The sequence below is a fragment of the Clarias gariepinus genome, chromosome 12 (assembly GCF_024256425.1).
Source record: "Clarias gariepinus isolate MV-2021 ecotype Netherlands chromosome 12, CGAR_prim_01v2, whole genome shotgun sequence".
Taxonomy (NCBI): domain Eukaryota; kingdom Metazoa; phylum Chordata; class Actinopteri; order Siluriformes; family Clariidae; genus Clarias; species Clarias gariepinus.
Window position 1 is genome coordinate 2,444,194 of NC_071111.1, and position 19,631 is coordinate 2,463,824.

At 39.7% G+C, this 19,631-nt stretch overlaps 1 protein-coding gene across 1 annotated transcript in view; it reads left to right on the forward strand.

Annotated features, from left to right (window-relative positions):
• The first annotated feature begins 5,501 nt into the window (after positions 1-5,501).
• Positions 5,502-19,631, forward strand: part of LOC128534668 (scavenger receptor cysteine-rich type 1 protein M130-like) — a 74,050-nt gene continuing 59,920 nt past the window's right edge. The window contains 6 exon segments of the mRNA XM_053509113.1: positions 5,502-5,594; positions 7,094-7,424; positions 8,702-8,997; positions 9,112-9,426; positions 9,511-9,831; positions 9,934-10,263. Coding sequence (XP_053365088.1) covers positions 5,537-5,594; positions 7,094-7,424; positions 8,702-8,997; positions 9,112-9,426; positions 9,511-9,831; positions 9,934-10,263 — 1,651 coding nt within the window. The 5' untranslated portion in view covers positions 5,502-5,536.

Below are 19,631 nucleotides of genomic sequence, written 5' to 3' on the forward strand. Positions count from 1 at the left end.
ATCAAATCAGGTTTATGTCTTCGTTTCAGAGAATTTATCACAAGTCCCACTTTGACTTGAACACCACTCGTAGATCAGTGTTATGATGTATATTAGTCCAAGAAGTATGTATTTGAATGGAAGTACCATTTTACAAGACTGGTACAGGCTTTACAGTAACAGTCACACTTGTACTTACTTGTACACTATTGTTCCTTTTTTAGGTGCCAGCTTATGGGACGGCGGTGTAAGCTCTGTGCATTTGTCGCATCATCAAAAGGAATTTCAATCATTATCGAGTGAAGCATGGTCATGTTAATCACATATTTTGAGATTTACTTGTTTAGCTTTCCATTTATATGAAAGTTATTTTTAAAAATACTTTTTTGCTTTTTACTTTGAAATAAATATATATGGGTCAAATTTGACCCGTAACACTTAATATTATAATAAAAATATATACAGTATATAACAAATTTATTTAAGTGATGTGTTCTAATACCCCTCAGTAATAGTCAGGTAACATAAACAACCTTTTATTTATTTAAATAATTCTCTTGAGGTTCATGTAATATATTTTTTTTTTATTGAAAACGAGAGGTATGCTGTTAAAGTAAAAGCTCATGAGGTCACAGCAAAAATATTAAAAACATTCTTTTAATGGACAAGGAAGCGTAACAAAGTAACCAAGAGGTAAGGAAAAAAATGGATGATAAATAATTGTTTTGAGGGTAATATGGCTGATTAAAGACACGGGTCAAAACCGACCCGTTAACATAAGAGATAGTAACAGAAAGCTAACATAAGAGGAAGGTTAAATAATCTACAGTAGTAAGCAGCTCCACTGCCAACTCTCCTAAACACTTCCATGCCTCCACTGGAATGTCATCTGGATCAACTACCTTTCCACTCTTCATCCTCTTCGTAGCGGTCTTCACTTTATCCTTACTAGTTCCATGTACTGCCTGATTCACTACCTCCACCTCATCTCTCTCATTCATCATTTTTTTTTTGTTTACCACAACATTAAATGAGCATTGTTTAATGATGTACTTTATATGATGACCTGGTCAAAAAGTATGCATGAAAATAGACCTTTAAATGGTGATAAATCTTAAAAACATTAGACAGAATATATATTTGAAAATTATTCAGCCAACACCATGGCATACTCATAACACATAGATGTTAGACTACATTATACACGGCCCTGTCAAAAAATAAGTGTCACTTTTGGTCCGCCTTTTGCTTTAATTACAACATGCATTTACTGTGGCATCATTTTGTTAAGCTCACGCAATGCCATAACATTAATTTCTCTCTTGTATTAATCTTGTATTGATGTGAGAGTCTGACCACTGTGTAAAAAGTCTCCAACACATCTCAAAGATTCTCAACATGTCACTATCTATGAGGAAATGTGAAGCTGAAGGCACCTAATGCTCTGGCCGATCATCAAAGTGGACGGCAGAAGTAACATTAACCGACATTAGTCAGTCTCCTCAAAGTGTCTGTCTTTGTGGACATCACGAGACTATGTGTGTTCAGATAAACTGACAAGGAATCCTGTCATTACATCTGTGACAGATCGCCTTAGGCATGTTACTAAAGGCTCCATCAGTTAGGGGTAAAGGAGCTGTGTCAAGTTCCTGTTGAACTGGAGCAACATAAATGGTAGTTTCCCCCCCTGGCTTGCCACCTTCAAAATCCATCTGTTGTAGCCACTGTCCTCTGGTCCAACCAGGGACATTTTGCAACTGCCCCACTCGGCTATAGATAACCAAAGAAACATACTCAGTTACCAGTTTATATAAAAAAAATCCTTGAAAAAATAGTGAAGGCAAAAACTGCAATGTGCGCGCGTATGTGAGAATCGAGGAAGAGTCTGTGTAAGATGAGAAGAAGGAGAGGGGAGCTTACTTTAGATTTACACACACACACACACACACACACAGCGCCTGCGTGCACAAACGGAAACACTTATCTGTCGGGATTTATTTTTACTTTTTTTTAAACGTAAAGTGCAGGTTAATTTATTTTTATTTTACTTAACACTTTGTGTTAATTATTTGTATGTATTTATTTTTTTGGGCTGTAGAAGGAATAATTAATTAATTAAAATTTCCATTATTTCTTATGGGAAAATTAAATTTGGTTTACGAGTGTTTTGGAATACGAGCCACTTCTGAATCAAATTATGCTCGTAATCCAAGGCTCCACTGTATATTAAACACTGACAATCTCTCCTTAGGTGCGAACTAATATGATTTTATTAATTGCAATCTTAACATCCTCCCTTTAGAGTGCAATTAAGAAACATAAAATATGCCAATGACCAAATAAATCATGAACTACTGTAAACAATAGAACTTATAAGGTAAAACTACAGTGCTGATAAGGTAATATGTTTAAACAATCAAATTTACCACACAATATAACTACCAAAAACTGTAGCTTGTGCCCTTTATCAGTCAGGAGCTGAGAGGGAGGAGAAAGGCTTTAATCATACAAGTTAATATCTGCTCCTTTGTGCCACCAGCCAGACGCTCATAAAGTGGAAAGTACGTATAAAGTGCACAAACATTCACAAACAGAGCCACTACACTTCCTTTAATGAACTTCAAGATAAAAGTCTGTAATATAAACCGCAAACACAAATGTAAAACAAATAAGAATGAAGTGTTCATATTAGAATTAACATCATGGAAGAAACAAAACATAAACATTAAAGAGTTTTCCCTTATACATTTTCTTAAATAAAGTTCTTCCTTGTAAAACTTTTATAAGCCATCTATGGCAACACTGCCCTCTACTGCTGGAGGTAAAGACGACGTCCTACTTCTGTTCTTGGGGGGTTTAAATGGTCATTTACAGTCCACAACTTTCAACAATTATAATAATCTGGTATTAAGTAAATTAAACAATGGACCACTTAATAATATACTGTAGACTGTATTATGAGGTCAAATTTAAGTGCGAAAATAAGATAATTGTTACCTGGTCTATGCAATTTAAAGCATATAAAACCAACGATATTTAGTGCGACATCCTTCATTCTTCAAAACCTCCTGGATCCGGCTGGACACAGAGTCAGAATTACACGCTGCCAGTCCACACGCTGTTCAAAGACCCTTTCACCCTTTGACATTTCCTTTCCCACGCTGTCAGATTCTCCACCACGTGGTCTTGTTTTTCCCAGACAGTCATGTGTTTTTCCCCCACACCCCTTATCCACCCGTCTGCACACCAGTCTCACATCTCACTCTGATTACTCCAGGATTTAATCTACTCATGCAGCTACACACAGTCAGATCACACTGACAAACTCTGAAGTGTCATTTCATCCCCAATTACAGACAATTAGTATTTATATTTAAATCACCACAAGTGCTATCAGTTTCCCAGTGACTTTAGTGTTACTGAACATAGTTTAACTGTCCCTTAAATACTTGCCTTATCCATATTTATTTAAAAGTGACTCATTTCAGAATTATCACTTTGATAAATTATTATCCTGGACATTTTCAGTGTAATAATGCTGGTACGTCGCACCCTAGACTAATAATTACCTCAGTGCTGAAGTTCAGTTTAAAACACAGAAGGATAAAAAGGTTTTTAGACACTTTAGTAGCAGATTCTCCATTTTTGCCAGACTACATTTATGACCTTCTCACCTGCTGTTTCCATCACTTTAGGAATTAAAAGTTAGGAATGATTTGGCAGGATGTGTAGGATGTGTAATTCCTGAGTTTTAGGCATTTTGTACAGAGGTGGACACCCCGGCTTCAGAAACTAAAAGTCCTGACACTTATTGTTTCCATCAATTAACTAAAGCAGCTGATTATAATTAACACAACTCTTCACCCAGACCTGAACTAACTGGTGACGTCACCTGTTCTGTGCACAGAGAGAACTAATACATGGAGTATGCTGTCCCAATACTTTTGGACACCACTGTGTATCTGTGTGTGTGTGTGTGTGTGTGTGTGTGTGTGTGAGAGAGAGACAAACATCAGTCTGGGTCTCATGCTCACTAACCCAACTGTAAGTAAACTTTGACTAAATTCCTTTATCACAGTAAAATGACTTTTCTATCTGAATTTCAGAATATTAAATTAAATGTGGATTGAAATCAAGACTTTTACAGGTTGAAATGGACTAATGAGAATTTCATGTAAGTTTCGGAGGACATAAATTTACAGATGAAGCTTTTTAAAGTCAAATATTTCAGTTTAATAAATTCAGTAATATTTACATTTTAAAACTAATGATTAAACAGTGATTAAATTTCAAAATGTGTTTGTCAAAGGCTGATTTAATTACAATAATTATGATGCTAATTTGCTTCCATATTCCTTGTTGATGTAGATGGACCATATGAATTTTGTGGCATTTTAAAGTATTTAATTCCAAATTTTATTCATTTATTTATTATTATTATTATTATTATTATTATTATTGTATCTTGTTTATTGTACTATTAAGTTTTTTTAATAATAAGTTTTAAAAAATCATCAAAAAAACATATTTTACCCAACAGAAGTGTCAGGTTAGCATCTTGTGGACTGTTATAAACATTACACTAATAATTTATTATTGTTAATAACAATTTTAAGGTTTATGTGTTTACTATATATTTTATAAATCATTTTATAGTCAAAGGTATCAAATACGTTTTATAATATTTATGAAATAATAGTGTGAGAGAGACTGTGTGTGTGCTTGTGTCCTGTGATGGACTGGGACCGTGTCCAGGGTGTCCAGGGTGTCCAGGGTCCTTTACTTTATGTTGTCTTTTCTCTATAGAACTTAAATAGTTTCAGTAAATTTATAATGTTAATCTGTTTTGCCTCAGCTAGTCAGATAATTAGGTTTCTTAGTTAGTTAGTTAGTTAGTTAGTTAGTTAGTTAGTGTTAGTTTATGTTGTATGTAGCACCTTGGACCTGGAGGAACGTTGTTTCATTTAATCGTCTACTGAACTGTATATGGATGAAATGACAATAAAAGCCGACTTGACTTGAAATGACCCTTTCGAGGTAACCCAGTGTGTGTGTGTGTGTGTGTGTGTGTGTGTGTGTGTGTGTGCTGCAGTGGTGTATCAGTGTGTGTATCTGCTCTGTGCAGGTGTCAGGCATTAATGCTGTATGACAGCCGAGTGCTTCCTCTCTCTGAAATCAGTGTGTGATGTGGTCGACTCTCATCACTCACACACCTCAGAGACAGGAGGCGGAGCTCTGTTCATCAGTCACACCCCTCAGAGACAGGAGGCGGAGCTCTGTTCATCAGTCACACCCCTCAGAGACAGGAGGCGGAGCTCTGTTCATCAGCGCTGATGTTATATTGATATATATGGAGAAAGTGAAAGATGCCGCCTCTGATTTGTTATTTAGTCTGTATGATGTTTTTTCTAATAAGGTAATGTTGAGTGTGATTGGTCTCTCTCTCTCTCTCTCTCTCTCTCTCTCTCTCTCTGTAGGGGGCTGAGTGAGGGGACACACTTCTCTCTGTCTCTCTGGGTGAGTGGAGGTGAACACATCGTGTACAGTGAGGAGGGAGATGGAAATCTGTCTGACTTTTATTCTTCTCTCATCCACACTCACACTCACAGCAGCTGGTAAGTACACACTCATTATTCACACTAACACATCACACACTTCTCACTACATCAACTGGGATTATAATGTATATATATATCAGAAAAAATATTTTCCCCTTCTTTTTTTCACATTTTTTCATATTTCTCACACAAATGATTGAAATCATCAACACAAAGATAACCCGAGTAAAGACAAAATGCAGTTTTTAAATGATGAATTCATCAGATAAGAAATAACGTAATTGACGTGTATGAGGGTTACAAAGACATTTCTAAGGCGTTGGGACTCCAGTGAACCATCACTCACAAATGGAGAAAACCTGGTAGTAAATATTCTGTGGACTGATGAGACAAAAGTTAAACTTTTTGGAAGGTGTGTGTCCCGTTACATCTGGTGTAAAACTAACCCAGTGTTTTATAAAAAGAACATCATACCAACAGTCACACATGGTGGTGGTAGTGTGATGGTCTGGGGCTTTGCAGCTTCAGGACCTGGACGACTCGCCATAATTGATGGAACCATGAATTCTGGGCTCTACCAGAAAATCCTGAAGGAGAACGTCTGATCATCAGGTCGTGACCTCAAGCTCAAGTGTACTTGTGTTCTGCAGCAGGACAATAAACTGAAACACACCAGCAAGTCCACCTCTGAATGGATCTAAAATAAATGACATGAATGTTTTTGGAGAGGCCTAGTCACAGTCCGGACTTAAATCCTGTGACATGACCTTAAACAGGACGTTCATGCTCGTAAACCCTCCAGTGTGGCTGAAATAAAACAATTCTGCATAAAAGAGCGGCTCAGAATTCCTCCACAGTGATGTGAAAGACTCATTGCTAGTTAACACAAACACTTGGTTGCAGTTGTTGTTGGCAAGAGTGGAGCAACCAGTTATTAGGATTAGGGGCAATTACTTTTTCACACAGGGCCAGGAAGGTTAGGACGGCTTTTTCCCTTCAATAAATAAAATTATTTAAAAACTGCATTATATTAAAATGTGTTTAATCATGTTGCTTTGTAGCCTGGTTGTTTCATCCAGCTGTATTTACTCAGTGCACCTTCCAAGTGAGAGATTTAACACCATGTCAAAAAAACATGGACAAAAATAATAAATAATATATTCAGTGAATTTGAAAAGGATCACTCCTCCTAAAATTGATTGATTGGTGATTATACGACTGTCCATGAGAATTAAATTATAAATAGATTATTTCAATAAGTCATAAAATAATAGAATATATATTAAAAAAAGGTTTTGTGAGTGTGTGTCTGTGTGTGTGTGTGTGTGAAAGAGAGAATTGAGTATATTTGCATGCGTATTTGTGTAAGATTAAAAAAAAATAGTGTGTGTTGTTTGTGTGAGAGAAAAAGGCATAGAAAGTGTCTGTTGCGTGTGTCTTTTTGTGAGTGTGTGAGAGAAAAACTGTGTGTGTGTGTGTGTGTGTGTGTGTGTGTGTGTGTGTGTGTGTGTGTGTGTGTGATAAACCCTCCCTCTCTCTCTCTCTCTCTCTCTCAGACAGTGTGAGGTTGGTGAATGGTGGACGTCGCTGTGCTGGGAGAGTGGAGGTTCATCAGGGTCAGTGGGGAACAGTGTGTGATGATGACTGGGATATGACTGATGCTGCAGTGGTGTGTAGAGAGCTGCACTGTGGGGAGGCTGTAGATGTGCAGAAGTTTGGACCAGGATCAGGACCAATCTGGATGGATGATGTGGGCTGTAGTGGATCAGAGTCGACACTGAAGGACTGTGGGTCACGAGGCTGGGGAGTGAGTAATTGTGGTCATCATGAAGATGCTGGAGTCACCTGCTCAGGTAAACTACTGACTTTAGGGAATAAAAACAATGAGTTAGATTATCAGCATGATTTAACTGTAATTCTATCCAGACATTATTTGAATTCCATTTTGTCTTTATTTAAATGTAAAGCCTGGTGCGACTCTACCAAAGAGCTGACTGAGCCTGAGTAAGGGTCCATTTGCAGGAGGTTCATTATGACAGGCAGTGGCAGAGCCAGACTTTTTTCATAGGGGTGGCCAGGCTGGGCCCAGCACTCACTTTGGGGTGGCACAGAGACTGAGGCCTAGGTTCAGGTTTTTATCTGTATGGTAAAGTGGAGGAGGACAAATACTCACTAATTTGGGTCTAAATGATCATTTGTATATGCAGGTAACTGTGACTGTTAAATATGTTTACAAATATACAGTGAGGACTCGTTAATAATAAATATTTTATATTTAATAGAACCTACAATAAAACCTCTGATATTTTTAGTTAATATCATATATTGTTAGGAATAAGGATTTTCTAAGAGATTAATTTAAAGTAACTACAATTAAAATGTTTCACACAAAACTCTACTAATTACAAAACAAAACAAACTAATGTGTGCAAAATTAATCTGCAGTCATTTAATTAATCAAAAATGTCAATTGAACATTATTGTTTAGGCCACATTGGAACCAGTTATATGACAAAATGTAACAAAAAGTAGCTTGGATTTCTTTTTACGTTTAGTTTTTATTTTATTTTGTTACCTTTATTAATTTATAATATAACTTATTAATTTCCCTCCTAAACTTCACTAATAACTAATGAGAAAAACAGACAAAAATACATGGGGCCTCATGCAGGAACATTTTCTTGTTCTTGTATTAAATATTTCTGACTTTTCTCTGTGAATGGTGTTTATATGAGTGTTTCACATCAGATTCATTAAACTACACACACTTGTGGTAAATCCCTGGTTTCAGACTGATTAGTGCCACCTGTTCATGAAGAGCAGCGCGTACATGAGATTTGATCATTCACATAATCAACACCCCTAAAATCCTCATCTAAGGCTCCTGGTCCACTCTGTTTGTGGGAAAGTTTCATTCACAAAAATGGATGAAGGACATAAAATCTGAAACCACCCACACATAAGATATATAAACTACATTAAACTAAATATATTTGTTACATGATTAAAATTTAACTGTAATTATATGACTGTGACTGCAATTAAACTTAGCTATGAGAGTTTAATTTTACAGCACACTTTTTTTTTTAAACATTTTTCTGCTGAATCATGCACAATATTTACACAATGAAATGAAACACAGCTCACAGAAAGCCGAGACTCAGTGCTGGTCCTCATCAGTGCTCTGGGAGAGTGGAGGTGTATCATGGAGGTTCCTGGTCCACAGTGTGTGATGCTGACTTTGACCAGCAGGATGCAGAGGTTGTGTGTCGAGACCTGGGCTGTGGGATTCCTGTGAAGGTGCTGGGATCAGCTGCTTTTGGCCGAGGGGAGGGTCAGGTGTGGACAGAGAAGCTTCGGTGTATAGGAAATGAATCTGACATTACCTTCTGTCCAACAATATCTTCACCAAAACACTCACACTGCTCCCATGACAACGATGTGGGATTAATATGTTCTGGTTAAGTATCATGATTTAACTTCTGTTTAAATAGAGACCACATACCTGTCAATCAAACTTTAAGGTGTCTTTGTTAATGTTCCTCTTTCACTGAGCTCTTAGCTGTTTGTTCAGGTCACACAGAGGCGCGGCTGGTGAACGGTTCTGACTCCTGTTCTGGTCGAGTGGGGCTCCAGTACCTCAGTGACTGGGGCACAGTTTGTGCTGTAAGCTGGAATATGAGAGCTGCAGATGTTCTCTGTGCACAGCTGGATTGTGGGAGCGCTGTGGCTGTGGTGGGGGTGGACTGGTTTGGGGAGGGGAGTGGCCACATCTGGGCTGATGTGTTTGATTGTCAGGGGAATGAGACACACCTATCACAATGTGGCATCTCATCATGGAGTCGAGCTGCATGCTCTCATAAACACGATGCTGGAGTCATCTGTAATAGTGAGATATTAACCTCACCTACACCATGTTAGTGAATAAACTCAGTGTTCATTAGAATATTTAAATGATGTTCTTCTGTTTCAGGATCATCCATGGCGTTTCATGAGGGGCGAGTGCGGTTGTCTGGAGGGAGCGAGTGTCAGGGGGAGGTGGAGATTTATTTCAGGCAGGACTGGAGGAGAGTTCTCCTGGACTCGTGGAGTCTGTCTGAGGCGTCTGTGCTCTGCAGACAGCTGGGCTGTGGCTCTGTGCTGAACTACCGCTCCTCTCCATCCACCACTGAACACAAACACATGTGTGTAACGGGTTTCAGCTGCTTTGGGAGTGAAGCTCATCTGGGGAACTGCAGCAGTGCACAACCTGTCAACTGCAGCTCTGGGGAACAGCTGTACATCACCTGCTCAGGTAAGCAGGTATTTTTCATTTTCTATTAAATATGGAGTAATTATATAAGATTGGTGAAATAGCAAAATTATTTAGACTTTAATATTTTGGGTCATACCACAGGTATCTTGAACCGTGCCATCAGCTCCATCAGGCTGGTTGGTTCTGGGGGAGACTGTGCAGGAAGACTGGAGGTTTTCCACAGTGGCTCATGGGGGACAGTGTGTGATGACTCGTGGGATATTGAGGATGCGCAGGTGGTGTGCAGACAGCTGCAGTGTGGAGTGGCCCTCAGTACCCACATACCAGCCTGGTTTGGTCCTGGAACTGGGTCCATATGGCTGAATGAGGTGGAGTGTGAGGGGAACGAGACGTCCCTGTGGAACTGCAGATCTCAGCTGTGTGAAGAGGGGGAATGTGGACACCAGGAGGACGTAGGAGTCGTCTGCTCAGGTACAGTGTGATGTCTGAGATTCAAACTGTCACATGGTAAATATGGACAAGTTAATAAGATTTTCTTCTCTCCACAGAGTTTAAAGAGATGCGACTCACAGAGGGCTGTGAGGGGAATCTGGAAGTGTTCTACAATGGAACCTGGGGTAATGTGTGTTACAATCAGATGGATGATGAGACAGTAAACATGGTGTGTCGAGAGCTGAACTGTGGAAGGCGTGGCAGTCTGTCACCCACTGAAGCAAGAGTCAAATCTGCTCCTAACTGGCTGGATTATCTGAAGTGTAGGAAACACGACTCTAATCTGTGGCAGTGTCCATCTTCACCCTGGGGACAGAACACATGTGATAATAGTGATGAAGTGGCTCATATTACCTGCACAGGTGGGTGGAGTCAGACTTCTCTGGTTCTGTACATTGATATAAACTGCAGTGTTTCATTGTGAATAGTGTTTAACTAATGTTACTGAGATATGAAGTTAAAAGTCTGATAAAAGTCTGCTCTGAGAGATAAACCTGCTGTGTAACATTTCATTAATGTGTGTATTTTATTACTGCAGATGATAAAACGTCTCTACATACACAAGAAAAGTGCTCTTCACTTCCCTCTCAGAAACACTGCTCAAGTAAGGAAACATAAGGAAAAGCTTTTAGTGCTGTTCTTCATTTACAGTCAATTTCATTACTCATTGTAAGAATGGATTTCCTCCTCTATCCATGAAATCATTTGCTGAGAACTTTATTGAATCATCCTGAGGTCATTATTTTTCCTCACATTTCATAAAAATAAAAGCAACAGAGATAAAAGCAGTAAACAGAACCCAAAGCTCATCTTCTTGCTTTAAATCATTTTATTCAGTGACCAATTCATTAATTTTTAACATTTTATATTTTCAGGATGTTTGTAATTTGGTGGTATAAAATCTTTATACAAACAGTTTTTGTTAAACTTGACTCATGTGTGATGTGTGTAATGTAGAGCACTGGTCTCTCAGGCTGAGTGGAGGAAAGGGAAGCTGCTCTGGGAGGTTGGAGGTGTATCATAACGCTACGTGGGGCTCCGTTTGTGATGATCAGTGGAACATCAGTAACGCTCAGGTGGTGTGCAGACAGCTGGGCTGTGGCTCGGCGCTGAGTGCTGATAGGAATGTTAGCTTTGGTCCTGGTGAAGGGACTATCTGGCTGAACAGAGTGAAGTGTCGAGGGGATGAGATTCACCTGTGGGACTGTCATCATTCCCTGAAGAAACACACTGACTGCTCTCATGCTGTAGTCACCTGTGCAGGTCAGAGGGGTGTGCTAACTTTTCAGCTTTCTCTCTCCACTCACTACACTTTTCTCATAGGGTTAAGACTCGATAACTTTTATTTATAATCTTAGATGTTAGCTCGATGTTAGCTTGAAAGCTCAGCAAGCCAGAAACCTGATCTAGTGAGAGTGTTTTTTTAATGCATTAGTTTTTTTGTCTGCAAATACAGACATATCCACAGTGTCCACTACTACACCCACCACCACCACCACCACTACAACCATCACCACCACATCAGGTATGTATATTTGTTACAATACAATATTTGTTACTGTTCACTATTTTTCTCGTATTAAGATCCTCTTCTGTGTTTTTGACTTCAGGAAGAGGCGCTCCAAATACCCCACCCACCCCTCCACTGGTTCTCTTTGTGTTGGGAACGCTGCTCTTCCTGGCCTTAGTGCTTCTGGTGGTACTGTTTTACCAGAACAGAGTGCTCAGGAGAGGTACCACACATTCACACAGTTTATTTTCTCTACAACACCAGTTATTATTATTATTATTATTATTATTATTCTGCACTCCCAGTTGTCTCTAAGACGAGGCGTAAGACTCAGCCTGAGGCAGTCTATGAGGAGATCAACCACAGATACATCACTAGAAGAATCACGAGCTCCACTCAAAGAGGTGAGTGATATGTGGACTGTTCTACATCACACTTATTGTATTCCATTTAAACTTGGAGCTGAAATTCACTGCATGCAAATGATCAAATCACTCAATACTAAATACACCCCTCAATGCAAACTCAGTGATTAAAGCAGGATTTTACCCCAAATCCAGTCTGATTCATTTATTTACAAAAATATTATTATAAATGTGCAGTTAGAGTACATGTGGTCAGTGGAGGATTTAGATATTGGTGACATGGGCAGTCATGGGCAGGGGACAGAGTGTGTGGTGAAAAAAGAAAATAAAAATGTAAAGGGATGATAACATTTGCACAAACAGTTTTCTGTCACTCATTTGCACATCAGACGTTTTATGTCACATTGTGGGTCAATTAATATCATTAATCTCAGATCATTCACAATACTGTGGGTATTTACTGTTGTATTATGTGTATTATTATATTATGTACACACACACACACACACACACACACACACACACACACACACGCACACACTCATAGAACGGGCGTAAGGCAGATAGAGGGGGATGCACCTGCACAGGAAAACTCTTTCTCTCTCTCACACACACACACACACACACACACACACACACACACACACACACACACACACACTTGCACTAAATCAGAACTGTTAATAGATGTTTATCAGCAGAATTCTGTCTCAGTGCCGGATCTAGTGTGTGTGGCAAATCTCCCCTTCAGAACGCTGACAAAAAATAATTAATAAATAAAAACTTTTCAAACTTTTTCAATCAATTTGAACAAAACAAAATAATTATCATAACTTTTATATGAAAAAAAAATGCAATTTTATGTAGTCAAGCAGAATAATAATAAGTTAATAAACACAAGTGTGATTAAAGTCTATTTTATTACATACATGATATTACACTCATAAAGTGATGACAGCTGCATTATTATTATTATTATTATTATTATTATTATTATTATTATTATTATTATAAAACTTACTTTAGTCCTGTCGTGTGCTGAATCAATACTTGTTAAAAGCACAGATATATGATTAAGTGAACACACACACACACACACACACGCCGTGGTGTAACGACCTGATCACATGGTGCGTCTCAGCTTGTATTGTGAGTTAAACCGTGTTGCTTTGACATTGTGGATAAAAAGATCCTTCACATTATTATCAGTCTAAATGAATCCACTGAATCCAAATCTAGGATCTTGTTAAAAGTTGAATGTGAGATGTTACTGGGGCTCAGCAGATCAGTACTGGGGCACGTGCCCCGGGGTTCCTGCAGGAGACCTGAGGTGATGTCCATCTCATCCGCTCCCTCCCCATCTCGTACAACTGAGTGGGAGAGCTTCAGTCAGTCCCCTGCCTCGTTCACAAACTAGAATCAGGGCTGGAGATTAATGTCCCACACGGTGACATGAAAATATGTGGCACGCAAAAGAGTGATAGAAAACTGATCATGCAAATGTTATCACCATCCTGCGCATTCAGATCAGTGCCGCCGCTGGCAGGATGTCACCCCGGGTAGCTGTCACTCATCCCCTTTCTCTCTGCCTTACTCCGTGTGTGTTAGTGTGTATTAGTGTGTGTTGTGTTGTGGTGCAGTGACTCAGGACCAGTTGGACGAGGGGACTGATGATGGTATCTTTGCTGGACTCTTGGTACTGCAGAGCTTTATAATGGAGTGGGTGTGGCTCGCTCTTTTTTGATGTTTCCAGAATTTAATGTCCCTTGAGTGTATTTTTATCAGTAACTTCCGGTTTCAAACTCTGGCGTGTCTGACTGCTGCTGCTTTCCGGTGTATGTTTTTGAAGCTCTGTAGCTTGTTTGTTTTTCGAGTTTTATCTAGTCTCACCTGGATTTGTTTTATCATAACGTTTTACAAACTTACCTGGATAACACCTTCAGTAAGAACTGTACTTGGCAATCGCGAGCTTTTGCCACCACGCAACGGCTGTTCTACTGTCCTCCGTGGGTAAGTTAATACTTTTTTTCGGGGTGTCGGTTGTTGGCTGCTGGTCATCGGTCATGTGCTTGTCTTGGCGGAGGTGATCTTAAAAAGGGCTGCCTTGCCAAGTAATTGCATTGTAAAGTGGCCAGTCTTTCTTTTTTTCTTTGGTGTGTTGGCTAACGTGTGTTTTTAAAACCTGGCTAGTATATGTGGCTGTAGGATGTTTTTTCTTCTGATGCTCGTTGGAGGTTTGTTTGTTTTTACTACTTTCAGCGTGGTCTTGCAGGATTCATTACTGCCTTTTGGCTTGTGGAATTATTATAATATGCCATTTTATTTATCTTTTGACTTGCATTCTTTGAACTTTAAAATCTTTCCAAAACTGCATGTGGAACTCCGCGATCACTGTATCGCACTTGGAATTGCCCGCCGGCCCCGTTATATACACCGAGGCTCCCAGTGTACAAAGACTGCTTCCACTGTCTTAGCTACTGGAGTTACGATACCTGCTGTTTGGTCTTCTTCTCGCCGATGGCATACAAAAGCACGTCGGGAAAATGGGACCGTGAACCTTAAGAACCTCCGTCATCTGGGATCGGTTTCATCGGGTGCTCTATTAGGCACCTCCACTTCGTCAACGATTACTCACCCACCAGTCAAAATGGCTCTAGTGAATGCTAGGTCACTGGCAAATAAAACTTTTATTTTAAATATTTTTTTTTTTATTTCTCATACCTTGGACTTTTTGTTTATGACTGAAACTTGGGTAAAAAAAGTGTGACATGTCATCTTTTGGTGAGCTGTACAGCACTCCCAGACCAAGTGGACATGGTGGTGGTGTGGCCACTGTTTTTAGAAACTCATTCAAATGTAGGCTTTTGCCTGTTGATGCCTTTCTCAGTTTTGAGGTGCAACTTCTAAAAATTGATCTAAATGGACCTTTGCTTTGTGTGTTAGTCTACAGACCACCTAAAGTCTGTTCAACATTTATTCATGAGTTTTCGGAGTTTCTGTCTACTCAAGTGTCTCGTTGTGACAGAATATTGGTGTTAGGGGACTTTAACATTTATGTTTGTTGTCCTTCTAAACCTATGGTTAAACACTTTATGAGCCTTATGGATTCACTTAATTTTGTACAGTTTGTCTCAAGTCCTACACATAATGGAGGCCATACGCTGGATCTAGTCTTGACTCGTGGTTTCTCTGTACATATCTCAGAAATATCCGATGCTGGCATTTCTAATCATTATCCTGTTATCTTTGAGCCTGCTATTTCATATATGCAGCCTATTCTTTCTCAGTCTGTACACTCCTCTCGTGGTTTTCATGCAAATACTACTGTTGAATTCTGTGAGTCTTATTCCGAGTTTATTTCAAATTCAAATGCCTCTCTGTCATCTTGTATGGATACTGAATTATTGGTTGAAACGTTCAACTCTGCCTGTTATTATGCTTTAAATATAGTTGCTCCACTTAAGCGCAAAAAGCTTAAGCTTAGTCCTCAACCCTGGTTAAATGCATTCACTCGCACTCTCAGACGAGAGTGTAGGAGGGCCGAGCGCAGGTGAAAAAAAGATGGACTTCAGGTTTCCTACCAAATTTTTAAAAACTCCTATCAAGATTCTGTTAAGGAGGCAAAATCCAAATATTTTTCAAACTTGATTGCAAAAAATGCCAATAGGCCCAAAGTTCTTTTTAAAACCATAAATTCTGTCCTTAATCCTGCTGCTTGTTCAGTTCCTGATGTCAATACTGAGACTTGTAAACAATTTTCAGACTTTTTTGTTCAGAAAATAGAAGACATTAGATTACAGTCCTTTTCTGACTTAGAACTTACTAATCTGGCACACTTAACCAGTAGTTTTATAAACTTTCAGCCAGTGTCTTCATCTCAATTGCTCAAAATAATCTCTCAGATGAAACTCACATCTTGTCAATCTGATGTATTGCCAGGTTGTTTGTTTAGAGAGGTTTAAGGCACAATTAGTCCCATTCTTTTAGCCATTGTAAACAGCTCTTTAATAAATGGGGCATTTCCTGAAAGTTTTAAACATGCTATTATTCAACCCTTATTGAAAGGCCCTCATCTTGACCCCGCAGTACATAACAACTATCATCCTATTTCTAAACTTTCGTTCATCTCAAAGGTTTTGGAAAAAGTTGTACTATCACAGTTTACTTCATACCTGTATACACATAATATTCTAGATCCGTTTTAATCTGGTTTTAGAGCACTGCATAGTACTAAGTCTGCATTGCTAAAGGTCTCAAATGACATTCTGTTGTCCATTGATTCAAGATCTTCTGGTATTTTAATACTTCTGGACTTAAGTGCTGCATTTGATACGGTTGATCATAATATTCTTCTGAATCGACTTGAGTGTGTTATCGGGGTGCAGGGTTTAGCCTTAGAGTGGTTTGCCTCATACTTAAAGGGGAACTTTTTCTGTAAATATTGGATGTTTTACTTCTCCCGTTGCACCTATCCAGTGTGGTGTTCCACAGGGATCCATTCTTGGGCCTCTTTTGTTCTCCATGTATATGCTTCCTCTGGGTTCAATTTTTCGGAAACATAATATTAAATACCATTTTTACGCTGATGACCTCCAGTTATATTTTCCCTTCAAATCAGGAAATGACTTTTCATTTGATCATCTTTTGTCATATCTTAGTGATGTCAAGACCTGGATGGCAAAAAACTCTTTGCAATTTAATGAAAATAAAACGGAGGTGCTGCTATTGGGCCCTACTGCTATTAATAACTCTATCAAAACACAGTTAGGTTCTCTAAGTAACAACCTACATGACTACGTTAAGAATCTTGGAGTCCATCTTGATCCTTTTCTTCATTTTGACAAGCATATAAATTCAGTTGTAAAGAATAGTTTTTCATCTCGGATCATTGGCTAAGGTGAAACACTTTTTATCCAGTAAAGACCTTAAAATTGTAATTCATGCGTTAATTTCTTCTCATCTGGATTACTGTAACTCTCTGTATGTTGGCCTACCTCAATCTACACTCTCTCAGTTACAGAGGGTTCAAAATGCGGCAGCCAGATTCTTAACAGGTACTAAGAAAAGGGATCACATCACCCCAGTTCTTGCTTCATTGCACTGGCTTCCTATAAAATTCAGAGTTGAATTTAAGATTCTTCTTTTTGCATATAGGGCATTGCATAATTCTTCTCCAGACTATATCTGCAATCTTATCACACCCTATGTAGCTTCTAGGTCTTTAAGATCAAATGATCAGCTAATATTATCTGTCCCCCATTCACGTTGTAAAACGAAGGGTGATCGGGCCTTTTCAGTAGTTGCCCCAAAACTCTAGAACAGTTTACAACTGCATATCAGAGCTTCTACATTATTGGACGTTTTTAAATCAAGTTTAAAGACACATTTTTACTCATTAGCATTTGAGTGATGTTGTGCATGTATTTTGCATAATAAATTTGTGTTTTGTGAATTTTCTTTTTAATTCCTTTTATATTTGTTTTATTGTTTTATTTTTTGCTGTTTATTTTTATTGTAAAGCACTTTGGATCAACTACGGTTGTGTTAAACCTGTGCTCTATAAATAAAATTTGACTTGACTTTGATTAACTGATCTCGGCCTTATTCTGCCCTGCACGTGTTATTCCTGGTGTTTCTGTTAAAATCATTCTGCATGCAGTGTCTCGATTGTGTGTTTGTCCCATGTGTGGACTTGGTGCTGTGTGAGTGAGACCCACACTTCACTGACACACAGGGTGATGGGTTCAATCACTGATTCAAATATTTTGAGCCAAATTCTAATTGGAATTTCTACAAATGTTTGTCTTTAAATGGTATAGAATTATATGTAAATGTTTTGTTACTATAAAGTTCAGTCTCGTGTGTGTAGTTTAAATGAGTGTTTTGTTCCCTGAGAGCTGGATCTTTTTGGAAGATGACAGTTTCAGTCTTGTTGAGGTTGAGCGTCAGGGTCCAGGTCTGACAGGACTGCTGCAGCAGGTCCAGGTTCTCCTGTAGTCCCTGAGCGCCAGGGGACAGCAGGACCAGGTCCTCTGTGTACAGCAGGAGTTTAATCTCTGAGACGTGTAGAGTGAGACCGGGTGCCGCAGACCGCTCTAGGACAGAGGACAATTTGTTTATATATATTAAATAATGTTGGACTTAAACTACAGGCCTGTGTCACTCCGCGCTCCTGAGAGGTGAAACGTGTTTTCCCCCTACACCACTCTCTACCACTCTATAGAACAGGCCTTGGTGTCTAATGAAGTCAAAAGACTCAGAAATCAATAAAACAGGCCAATATTTTAGAATTTTAAATATCATGTTTTTGGGTAAGTGTGTGTAGGTTGTACATGTGATCATTGTAAAGTCAGGACATTGTAAAGTCTGACTCTCACACCCTCACACACACACACACACATACTCTCTCTCTCTCTCTCTCTCTCTCTCTCTCACACACACACACACACACACACACACACTTTCTCTCTCTCCAGTTACATTATAAATGTAATATCCCAGAGACACACACTCTAGTTCCCCCATAGTGCCGTTTTGATTGTTGGATTTTTGCTTTAGAATATTTCCGACCCCGGTTGGTTGTATGGATAGTTTTTGATGAATTTTGTTAGACCTGGTGGTTCTAGTGTGTATGGTGTCCTGGGGGAACTCACCTTCAGCACCGCCAGAAAGAAAGAAAGAGAGAGATAAATAGAGAGCGCTGGGTGTGAGAGCGTGCAGAAGGCTGTTTGGCGTCCTGCCCATTCTTTTTTTTTTTTTTTTTATGTGTTACACTTAAAACGTATAAAGTTTAAGGTGAGAGAGAGAGAGCAGGCCCCATGGCCTCTGAGGCCGGTGTGGAGACTCTGTCCCTCCGGCATGGCGCCAGGTGCGTCCCAAAGGACGGCGTGCGGATTGAGGACATGTTAGCGGTGGGGGAGCAGGTCCGGTGTGAGAACATCCACTTTGCCTTCTGGATGAATAAAGCCGTGGTGGTGTGTGTGAACAGGGTTGACCTCGCGAGCGCACTGCCACGGAGCACAATATGTGTAAGAGGAGCCGCTGTTAAAGTCACTCCTGTCTTTCTCGCGGCGCAGGCGGTCATATCCAACATGCCTCCGTTCATAAAGGACAAGGCAATGATGAAGGAGCTGGCCCGTTTCGGGAAGTTCGTCGGCCCCATGAGAGCCACATCCCGCTCGGTGGTAAGAGCTCCAACATGTGGCATGTCCTGTCCTTCCGCAGGCAGGTGTTAATGATTTTAAACAACGAAGATCAGGCGCTGGACGTGAACTTTAAATGCAAAGAGGGAGACAGCGGCTACACCGTCCTTGCCACCACGGAGCCGCTGAGGTGCTTCGAGTGCGGGGATGTGGGACACAAAAGGCTGAGCTGTCCGCACGGACAGTCAGCTGGAGAACCCAGCGGGCCGCAGCGACACACCGCAGCCGTGACTCGAACAGGTCAGCCCTGAACACACCACCATCACCACA